This window comes from Pavona decussata, unplaced genomic scaffold (genome assembly GCF_977016875.1).
Source record: "Pavona decussata unplaced genomic scaffold, jaPavDecu1.1 SCAFFOLD_386, whole genome shotgun sequence".
In the NCBI taxonomy this organism is placed as follows: Eukaryota; Metazoa; Cnidaria; class Anthozoa; order Scleractinia; family Agariciidae; genus Pavona; species Pavona decussata.
In genome coordinates, this window is record NW_028145758.1 from 2,248,256 (window position 1) to 2,259,882 (window position 11,627).

Sequence of the window (11,627 nt, forward strand, 5' to 3'; positions counted from 1 at the left end):
CCTCCGCGCAGGTTAGGGGGAGGAGACGGCTGACATTTCAGACTAGAACAACTCATGACTAGTTTTGAACATGAATATTGCCAAGTGTCTCGAGATGTTAATTTTGGTGTTGCGTCTGTTTTCTGGGACAATATTTGAAACAGATGTTATGAGGCCCCGGTTCGCCCAACTATGGAGCGGGTTTCACTTTGCTCCAAGTAAGATGTGAAACTGAAAATATTGACATTAAAACATCTCCTGATTTACATGATCACACTCCATCTAAAGGAAATGGAACTGATCAAGATGTTGTCTGGAAAGACTTGAAACCCCTGGAAGTGGCATCTTTAAGAGTGTAAATCTAAGTATTTACTAAGGGAACATGTACCCAGACCCCTACCCTCCCTGCCCCAGAGGCTTTTGGAATTTCCTTTGGAGCTTCAAACATCAGAATACAGTTAGCTCTTTCCCTGTGCCCTTGCTTGAAATAATTATTTTTCACATGGGTGTCTTACAAAATTAATATAAAGAACATTGTAAAGTATTGACCAGCTCGGCTTAATTCTTGAACAGATAGATGGTGAATGAAGGAAACATGATGCAATGTTGAGCATGTAACACAACAACTTTGTGCATCCCATGGTACAATGCATACTGTTAATTTTGAAGAAGGGGTTTGGATGAAATCCTAGGAGTGCTGCCATTAAATGAAAAATTACAGCAAAGTGTTAAGAACGAGAGATTTCATGTTGAACTGTTCCATCTAATTTATTACATTTTTGAATTTCAATTTCGATGCTTGTTGGAGATAAAACAACTTTATTGCCATTTTATTGTGTTTTGTTGGTTGTTCACCATTAACCAAAACGTTCTAGACATTTTGGTTGGGAATTTGTTCCATTTCAATTTCCACAAGACACTGTAATTTCAGTTGGGGCACATTTGGCGCAGCTGTCGTAACCAAAGGTCTGAAACTGTTATGAAATATTTAGAGCTTTGAGACATGTAGAATATGGAACAAAAATTTCCATAATTTCCGAACATCATAACCAGGAAAATGGGACTACTTCTTTCTCCCGGAATTTTTCCAAAGGGATGACCCAAGAGTTTGTGCTCCATTTTACATTCCAACCAAAATTTCTGAAAAGTTTTTTGTGAATGGTAAACAACATTTGCGACATCTATTAAATACTGAAAAATACTGTTAAGATGTTATTAATAATTTATTTAATTGAAATAATCAAACTCTAAGATCTTAGGTAAGTATTAAAATGGATAATTTTATTTTTATGGAACTGTATGTGACACAACTTATTTCCCGAAAGACCCCCCAGTATTTATTGTAAGCCCACCCAAAAATCCTTCTGAAGCTGTAAAAGCCCAAAAGGTTAATATATTACCACCATTTTACAGCAACCATGAACGAAATTAATGGACACTTGACTGTTTTCCGTGAACAGTCTTGACTACTGGAAAGTGAAATGATTTCAAAACAGAAAAAAATTTATGTTTAGCCTCTGTATTAAAATAATGCATTATAAGCCTAACTCTCTAAAGAGAGAAATGGGATCTCTCTCTAGCTTATTTAAATTGCCACAAACCATACAGTGTCAGATCAGGCCAGACCTTCAGGTAAGTGGAAGGCCTGTTCTTGAATGCTTGACTTGCCTCTACATGAAATTAGATATCTTGGTACCTCAGCCCTCAATGGGCCTTGATTTTGGTCTCACAAGGAAGGGTGCTCTGGGCACCTCCCCTAGATGCACCACTTCTTTATATGTATATATTATTAACAAATTAAAACTTCTCTGTTGTTTTATGGGTACTCCAGTTATAAAAATCATAAATATTTTAATTGTCTCGGTTCATGATTTACAAGGTAATAGAATCAGCTTTTTCTTGTTTTCCTGTTGCACAGTTAACAATAATATATTGCAGTTCGCAGACCTCATTATAATAATACAATTTCCTGTCCTGTTTAAAATTCACTGTCACACCAAGCTTGCACTGTGATGTTACTTGTGAAAAGGCAAGGATGAATCAGGTTATACTGCACCATATGTTGTTTGAGGGGTGTACGCTGGATTGTACGGGGGAGGTGGTTGACTTGGACTTGTTACTCCAGGGTTGTATGGTGGGGGAGCAGCTGTTTGATGCTGTTGATACTGAGGTGGGGGGTAGTGTGAGTAGCCTTGTTGGTATGGCGGTGGCACCTGACCAGTATAGGGTGGATTGGCCTGCGCTATGTGTCTCGTGGTGGTAACGCTTGTAACCCTTCTTCCTACTATAACTCTGCCGGGGCGAGCTATGCTTCGACGTCTTCGGCAAGCGAAGAAAATGCACATGCTAATCAAACAAATTGGGAAGAGCGTACCACAAACTGAGCCAATAATTACAGGAGTAGGATCATCGCAATAGTCCACATCGCAGATTCCGTCGCAACAATACTCGAAGTCGCTACAATCTGAGCTTGATTTGCAAGAAAACCCATTACAGTCATAGCCACTTTTACACTGGTTGCTACAGCAAGTTTCGCCGCTCGAACAATCGTCATAATTCTGGCAGGAGAGATTGTAACAGTTCGTTCCTGTAATACACTCACGATGGCAGCAGACCTCATTTGAGTCGCAAGAACCCGAGTATCGACTACAAGATCCATTGCCTACAGCAACTAGCGAGCAAGCAACGAGCATAAACCCCAAAACTAGAGGCGTAGAAACTGCAGCCATCCCGCTTTTATTCCGGATTCTTTGGTAATCAATTTCTCTCTAGCTCGACCGATTGGGTCTCAAACTAACTGATCATGAGGCACCTGAATTCCTAGAATATCCATGACGTCAATGAAGAGGGAAACCAGAGATATTTCTGAACGTCAGGCGAATGACGTCCACAGTAGCTGAGTCACAGTCTAACCATTTAGGTTTTGTCCTTTTCCCAGGCTATTACGATAAGGTAACACGTCACTCTGTGTTCTTACGGTCCGTGATTACTTCATTCTGGCCAGTCGAAATACCGTAAAATACCGAGCAGGCGCGCGCTTTTCTTACGAAAAGATTTCGGTCTCGAAAAACTATTTTACATGCACAAAAAAGTCATTGCAAAAAGAAAAATCAATCAGTTCTTGATAAATTTTGAAAACAAAAACATTTTGAGTTTTCCGGGAGCTAGCTTTGATAAACGCGCGCCCTGGACGAAATTAGCGGGGTAAGGAGGAGAGTTGGGGGGGGGGGGGGGGGAAGAATTTTCTGGATCCGCCCCTGCAGAGCTGGGCCCGGGTATGTTTTCATATCAGTATAAATAAAAGAAAGAAAACGTTCTGCAAGCAGTTTTATAAAGTGAGTTGGGGAAATTACATGTTAATGCAGAGCCTACTGCGATTATTAAATTCGTGGAGGAAACACTCCTGAAGTTGCTGACAATTGGTTTGCACTCGAGATGATAAGCTAAGACAAATTTTTTTCAAATTGGAGCTCAGAATTTTTGTCACTAATACGAAAACCCAAATGCTTTGAGATAACTGATTGTGTGAAATAAACGACTCCGGCCTTAACTAGTTAGGAAGATGCATTCCTTGAATGTCAATCTCTCTTGAAATTACGTCATGAATCTTACATAAAACCGGAATGTCTGGTTTTAACCCAATATGCAGTTTCTTTTCTAAATTTACCAACCCAACCACCAGTCTTTCCCAAATAGGGTTTACTAACGGGATTGATTTGCAATCCCCCAAACGGGGCTCAGTAATCCCCAAATGGGTCCAGATTATTCCCTCAAAGGGCTTTTCTATTTCCCCAAATGGGGTCATCACGCTTTTCTTAATATTTCCTTGCCCTCTCTTGTTCCTTGCAAGCACCAGAATAATCCCTCTCAACATTGTAGAGTAACGTTTTTGAAAGCGGAGAGCTGTTGAGAAATTGTAGTGGGTAGCATGACAGCATGACACTTTGTTGTAAATTTTGTTTGAACCGATAATTTATTATACAATTAGGAAATGAAATCTCCAGTTTTTTATCAATAAGAAATATGATTGTGCACAGTTTTGGTTCTGGCCCAAAACGTTTATTCTGTTTTCCTTTTTCAGTGGTTCTTACAAGGTCAGTTACTTTGTTTTTTTCTTTTTTTGCAAAGCTGATTTAAACGTCGATATTGAAATACTCAACACGGTGTAAACGGGTGCCACCTCAATACAGTGTGTAGTTCCAGAAAAAAATCCATACCCTCCACCCCCCAAATTCGTAAGTTGGGGAGTGGGGGGGGGGGGGGGTGCCAAAGGCCAAAAAACGCAAAGGAAAGTTTACGATATGATACGATAACTTTATTTAGACACCGTAATTCCATCAGCTACAAAATTAAGCTTAATTGGAGTTTCCAGAGGGATGGGGACTGGGGGAGATCTTAGAGTAAAGCACTTTCATGGGGGAGGTGGTGACATTTTCTGGAAGGACACCATCCTCGTTCCCAGAGCCTACGATCTTCTTGTCAGCGGTTGGATCATAGGCCCTGGTAACAGCCGTTACCGGATGTCGTAAATTTCACGACATCCGGTAGCGCACGCTCATTGCGATAAATTATCATTGCGCTTGCTCAGTATTATTATTGCTCAGTACTGCTCATAATTAGGAAGTAAAGACAAATGCGCAGAAGCGTAGCATTTTTCACCTTATAGCGCATCAGGTTTTCGACAGCCAATGAAAAAAAAGATATTTTTGGATGGACCCAGAGCCACTCGTTTAATAATTAGAAAAAAAAAAACGTTGGGGCTCTGGGGACGAGAATGGAAGGACACAATAAAAAAAATAATACGATATTGACAATAACAATGATACATTGTAAGAGATGGTGATCTTGTATAATTTGTCATGATTTAAGTACAAAAATAATGATTTTAACATTATAAAGAGCCAGGATCACTGCAGCAACAACAATGGCCCCTAAGAAATATTGATGAAAAAAATTCCAGTGCCACCTAAAATGATGTAAAGCTTCCAATTGTGCTTCACAAATATGATTAAAATTTTAAAAGATTCACATAATAGCAATGAAAATTTAGCAGACCTTGATGTCACAAAGGTTTTATTCCTTTGTCTGGGAGCTCGCCACTGGGAATGCAAGATCACCAAATTCTTTTTTGGAATTTTTGAAGTATGGTTGGCCTATCAACTATTGCTCCACTCAGTTGCCGCATTCCACACTTCGTAATCATCTCTCAGCGTTGGCTTTCGCGGATCATGTACGACATTACATCGAGACCGAATTGTCCTTTGATGCAATTGCCGGTCCTTTCTCGGACAACCCGCTGCGCCAACCTCTCGTACTGTGTTCTCCACTTCAAACCGTCCCAAAACGCGGTTCTTCTAAACGCCGAGTGGTCATGGATCTCAGCTATCCACCATTTTCTTCCGTGAACAGTGGCATTCCTTCGACCACATATCTTGATTCTCCCTTCAAACTTCGTCTTCCCGGAATTGATCGATTATGCGAATTCATTTTATCCAAAGGGCGGGGTTGTTACTTCAACTCGCTTATCGCCAATTGCCAATTGACCCCAAAGACTATCATTTTTAATTTTAACTTTGACAATCATCTGTATTTTGACTTTCGTTGCCCTTTTGGCTTGAGATCTTCAGCAAAGATATGTCAACGAACGACAAAGGCCCGTCAGTTACATTTTCACACAATCCAAGTTTTCTGCTGACGTTTACCTCTACGATTTTCATGGCGCAGAAATTCCGGCACTGGCTCATACCGCATTTGTGTCTTCTTTTACAAGTCTTCAGCTTTAGTTTTTCTCATCAAACCATGGGAACCACAACGTCAAGCTCCCGTGTCGAAGAAACAGTTTCTTCACATTATGATCTCGCCACGGATTTTAAAGAGAAAGTTGATGGTTCTGAGAGTTAACGGTTGTACCGCATCACATCTTATCGTTTTAAAGCTATTGTTTATAACCCTAAACACTCTCCAAACTGTTTTAGTCTCTACCGATTGCGGGAAGAAGCAGAAGCTAGGAAGAAATGTAAGTGAGTAGAATTTATTTTAATTTTTTTCGCGGCTGTTGTACATGTTTAACTAATTAAACAGCTATCATAATTAATAATTAATGCACATGTAAAAGACAAATTAAGACTTTTCTGTTGTTTTGTGGGTACTCTGCAGTTATAAAAATCACAATTTTGTCTTGGTTCATGATTTACAAGGTAATAGAATCAGCCATTTCTTGTTCAGTCTTGTTTTAAAGTTAGTTCGCATGACCTCATTATAAAAGATACAATTTCCCGTCCTGTTTCATATAATTCACTGTCACACCAAGCTTGCGCTGTGATGTTACTTATGGGAAGGCAAGGATGAATCAGTTTATACTGCACCATATGTTTTTTGGGGGGCGTACACTGGATTGTACGGGGGAGGTGGTTGACTTGGACTTGTTACTCCAGGGTTGTATGGTAGGGGAGCAGCTGTTTGATGCTGTTGATACTGAGGTGGGGGGTAGTGCGAGTAGCCTTGTTGGTATGGCGGTGGCACCTGACCAGTATAGGGTGGATTGGCCTGCGCTATGTGTCTCGTGGTGGTAACGCTTGTAACCCTTCCTCCTACTATAACTCTGCCGGGATGAACTATGTTTCGGCGTCTTCGGCAAGCGAAGAAAACGCACATGCCAATCAAACAAAGCAGGGTGAGCGTACAAGATACTCCAATAATTATAGGAATGGGATAATCGCAATAGTTATCCTTACAGATTCCGTCGCAACAATACTCGAAGTCGCTACAATCTGAGCTTGATCTGCAAGAAAACCCAACACAGCTATGGCTACTTTTACAATGGCTGTTACAGCAAGTTTCGCCGCTCGAACAATCGGAATCAGTCTGGCAGTTTTGATTGTAACAGCCCGATCCTATGATACACTGTTGGTGGCAGCAGACCTCATTTGAGTCGCAAGAACTCGAGTATCGAGTACACCATCCATTGCCTACAACAAACAGCGAGCAAGCAACAAGCATTAACCCCAATACTTGAAGCGTAGAAACTGTAGCCATTCCGCTTTTCGTTCCGGATTCTTTGATAATCAACCTGTCTCTTGCTCGAGTCGGTCGACCGATCGGGTCTAAACTGATCACAACACTGATCACGAGACACTCTGGTTTATTTCCCTGAATTCCCAGAATATCCATGACGTCAATGAACAGGGGAACCAGAGATCGTTTTTCTAAACGTCACGCGAATAACGTCCACAGTAGCTGAGTCACAGTCCTCACAGTCTAACCATTTAGGTTTTATCCTGTTCCCAGGCTACTACGATAAGGTAACACGTCACTCTATGTTCTTACGGTCCATGATTACTTCATTTTGGCCAGTCGAAATACCGTAAAATACCGAGCAGGCGCGCGCTTTTCTTACGAAAAGATTTCGGTCTCGAAAAACTATTTTACATGCACAAAAAAGTCATTGCAAGAAGAAAAATCAATCAGTTCTTGATAAATTTTGAAAACAAAAACATTTTGAGTTTTCCGGGAGCTAGCTTTGAGAAACGCGCGCCCTGGACGAAATTAGCGGGGTAAGGAGGGGAGTGGGGGGGGGGGGGGGGAAGGATTTTCTGGATCCGCCCCTGCCGAGCTGGGTATGTTTTCATATCAGTATAAGTAAAAGAAAGAAAACGTTCTGCTAGCAGTTTTATAAATTGAGTTGGGGAAATTACATGTTAATGCAGAGCCTACTGCGATTATTAAATTCGTGGAGGAAACACTCCTGAAGTTGCTGACAATTGGTTTGCAGTCGAGATAATAAGCTAAGACAACTGAATTGTTTTCAAATTGCAGCTCAGAATTTTTGTCACTAATAAGAAACCCAAATGCTTTGAGATAACTGATTGTGTGAAATGAACGACTCCGGCCTTAACTAGATAGGAAGATGCATTCCTTGAATGTCAATCTCTTTTGAAATTACGTCAGGAATCTTACATCAAACTGGATCGGAATCAGTCTGGTCTTACCCTATTATGCGGTTTCTTTTCTAAATTTACCAACCCAACCACCAGTCTTTCCCAAATAGGGTTTACTAACGGGATTGATTTGCAATCCCCCAAACGGGGCTCAGTAATCCCCAAATGGGTCCAGATTATTCTCTCAAAGGGTTTTCTTATTTCCCCAAATGGGGTCATCACGCTTTTCTTAATTCCTTGCAAGCACCGGAATAATCCCTCTCAAAATTGTAGAGTATCGTTTTTGAAAGCGGAGAGCTGTTGAGAAATTGTAGTGGATAGCATAACAGCATGACACTTTGTTGTAAATTTAGTTTGAACCAATAATTTATTATACAATTAGAAAATGAAATCGCCAGTTTTTTTTTATCAATAAGAAATATGATTGTGCACAGTTTTGGTTCCAGCCCAAAACGTTTATTCTGTTTCTCTTTTTCAGTGGTCCTTACAAGGTCAGTTACTTTGTTTTTTTTCTTTTTTTGCAAGGCTTATTTAAACGTCGATATTGAAATACTCAACACGCGTACACGGTGTAAACGGGTGCCACCTCAATACAGGAGTACTTCCAGAAAAAAAATCCATATCCCCTCCCCAGTGTCCCTCCCCAAATTCGTAAGTTGGAGAGGGGGTGCCAAAGGCCAAAAAATGTAAAGGAAAGTTTACGATATGATACGATAACTTTATTTAGACAACGTAATTCCATCAGCTATAAAATTAAGCTTAATTGGAGTTTCCAGAGGGATGGGGACTGGGGGAGATCTTTGAGTAAAGCACTTTTATGGGGGAGGTAGTGACATTTTCTGGAAGGACACAATAACAGAAATAACACGATATTGACAATAACAATGATACATTGCGAGAGATGGTGATCTTGTATAATTTGTCATGATTTAAGTACAAAAATAATGATTTTAACGTTATAAAGAGCCAGGATCACTGCAGCAACAATTTTTGAAGTATGGTTGGCCTATCAACTATTGCTCCACTCAGTTGCCACATTCCACACTTCGTAATCATCTCTCAGCGTTGGCTTTCGCGGATCATGTACGACATTACATCGAGACCGAATTGTCCTTTGATGCAATTGCCGGTCCTTTCTCGGACAACCCGCTGCGCCAACCTCTCGTACTGTGCTCTCCACTTCAAACCGTCCCAAAACGCGGTTCTTCTAAACGCCGAGTGGTCATGGATCTCAGCTATCCACCATTTTCTTCCGTGAACAGTGGCATTCCTTCGACCACATATCTTGATTCTCCCTTCAAACTTCGTCTTCCCGGAATTGATCGATTATGCGAATTCATTTTATCCAAAGGGTGGGGTTGTTACTTCAACTCGCTTATCGCCAATTGCCAATTGACCCCAAAGACTATCATTTTTTATTTTCGCCGTTTTTGGGCTTTTTATGCCACCACTGTTCTCCCCTTATGAAGGGGACTGAACAGTGGTGGCATAAAAGCCCAAAAACGGCGAAAATAACGAAAAAGCACAACGGACACAAAAGAGGTGAGTTTTTTTTAATTATCTTACGTAAAAAATGAGGATATTTTAAAGTATTTCTAAATGAACGATATTTTATTCCCCATACAACGTCTTATAAGGCGCTCAAATTCTCAACGGTTATCATGTAACCTAACACCGCGTAAGATGAAAGTTCACGTTCCAACTCACACAGCCGTGACGCATTTATGAATAAATAGATAATTTTTTCGCTTCTCTAAACGTGAGCTTGGGATGCCTGTGATACATATTGTGCTTTTGTAATTATTGTAATGCGCATTTGATCATCCTGTCATGGAAAATGCGCAATATAAGTGAATAAATTATTATTATTATTATTATTATTATTATTATTATTATTATTATTTACCGTAATCTAGTACGATAATACGAGGATTTTCGACATTCCCATACATTTCTAGCCTCCCGCGCAGTCGTTTTTAGGGGACTCGTATTACCTCCTCCCCAAGAGGAGGTAATACGAGTCCCCTAAAAACGACTGCGTGGGAGGCTAATACATTTCCTCTATAAATTCAAAATACAAACGGTCACACAGTTTGTGTGGGTGTCCCGAGGCTCCCGTGTAGAAGAAACAGTTTCTTCACACTATGATCTCGCCGCGGTTTTGGAAGAGAAAGTTAATGGCTCTGAGAGTTTACGGTTGTACCGTATCACATCTTATCGTTTTGAAGCTATTCTTTATAACCCTAAACACTCTCCAAACTGTTTTAGTCTCTACCGATTATCGGAAGATGCAGAAGCTAAGAAGAAATTTAAGTGAGTAGAATTTATTTTTAATTTTTGTCTCGGCTGTTGTACATGTTTAGCTATAATTTATAATTAATGCACATGTTAAAACAAATTAAAACTTCTCTGTTGTTTTGCGGGTACTCCAGTTATGAAAATCATAATTTTGTCTTGGTACATGATTTACAAGGTAACAGAATCAGCCATTTCTTGTTTCGAAAGTAACAATTTCCTGTCCTGTTTAAAATTCACTGTCACATGCACCAAGCTTGCGCTGTGATGTTACTTATGGAAAGGCAAGGATGAATCAGGTTATACTGCACCATATGTATTTTGAGGGGCGTACACTGGATTGTACGGGGGAGGTGGTTGAGTTGGACTTGTTACTCCAGGGTTGTATGGTGGGGGAGCAGCTATTTGATGCTGTTGATACTGAGGTGGGGGGTAGTGTGAGAAGCATTGTTGGTATGGCGGTGGCACCTGACCAGTATAGGGTGGATTGGCCTGCGCTATGTGTCTCGTGGTGGTAACGCTTGTAACCCTTCCTCCTACAATATCTCTGCCGGGACGAACTGTGCCTCGGCGTGTTCGGCAAGTGAAGAAAATGCACATGCCAATGAAACAAAACAGGATGAGCGCACCACCTACTGAGCCAATAATTATAGGAATGGGATAATCGCAATAGTTATCCTTACAGATTCCGTCGCAACAATACTCGAAGGCACTACAATCTGGGCTTGATATGCAAAATAACCCAACACAGGTATAGCCACTTTTACAATGGCTTCTACAGCAAATTTCGCCGCTCGAACAATCGGATAAAGTCTGGCAGTATTGATTGTAACAGTTCGATCCTGTAATACACCGCCTGCTACAGCAAGTTTCGCCGCTCGAACAATCGTAATCAGTGCCGCAGTTTTGATCGTAACAGTTCGATCCTGGAATACATCGGCTGCTACAGCAAGTTTCGTAGTTCGAACAATCGGAATCAGTCAAGCAGCTTTGATTGTTACAGTCCCATCCTGTAATACACTGATGGTGGCAGCAGACCTGATTAAAGTCGCAACTAGAACTCGAGTATCGATTACACCATCCATTGCCTACAGAAACCAGCGAGCAAGAAACGAGCATAAACCCCAAAACTTGAAGCATAGAAACTGTAGCCATTCCGCTTTTCGTTCTGGATTCTTTGATAATCAACCTCTCTCTTGCTCGAGTCGCTCGACCGATCGGGTCTAAACTGATCACGAGACACTCCGGTTTATTTCCCTGAATTCCCAGAATATCCATGACGTCATGAACAGGGAAACCAGAGATCGTATTTCTAAACGTCACGCGAATGACGTCCACAGTAGCTGAGTCACAGTCTAACCATCTAGATTTTATCTTGTTCCCAGGCTATTACGATAGTCAGCTTTGAGAAACGCG

The 11,627-nt window shown here is 40.9% G+C and overlaps 2 protein-coding genes across 2 annotated transcripts in view; both read right to left on the reverse strand.

Annotated features, from left to right (window-relative positions):
• The window catches only part of LOC146451625 (uncharacterized), a 12,595-nt gene extending 1,129 nt beyond the window's left edge, over positions 1–11,466 (reverse strand). Inside the window, exons 1-2 of the mRNA XM_085098767.1 lie at positions 10,518–11,466; positions 50–2,747 (exon numbers count right to left, since the gene is read on the reverse strand). Coding sequence (XP_084954893.1) covers positions 2,025–2,747; positions 10,518–11,366 — 1,572 coding nt within the window. The 5' untranslated portion in view covers positions 11,367–11,466 and the 3' untranslated portion in view covers positions 50–2,024. The remainder of the gene's footprint in view (positions 1–49; positions 2,748–10,517) is intronic.
• Positions 5,992–7,339, reverse strand: LOC146451626 (uncharacterized). The gene has a single exon (XM_085099002.1). The coding sequence runs from the start codon at positions 7,147–7,149 to the stop codon at positions 6,334–6,336; it is 816 nt and encodes a 271-aa protein (XP_084955128.1). The 5' UTR covers positions 7,150–7,339; the 3' UTR covers positions 5,992–6,333.
• Positions 11,467–11,627: the final 161 nt, after the last annotated feature.

What these genes read in the sequence shown, in the direction of transcription:
- LOC146451626 (XM_085099002.1), bottom strand. Translation starts at nt 7,149, where the DNA reads ATGGATATTCTGGGAATTCAGGGAAATAAACCAGAGTGTCTCGTGATC.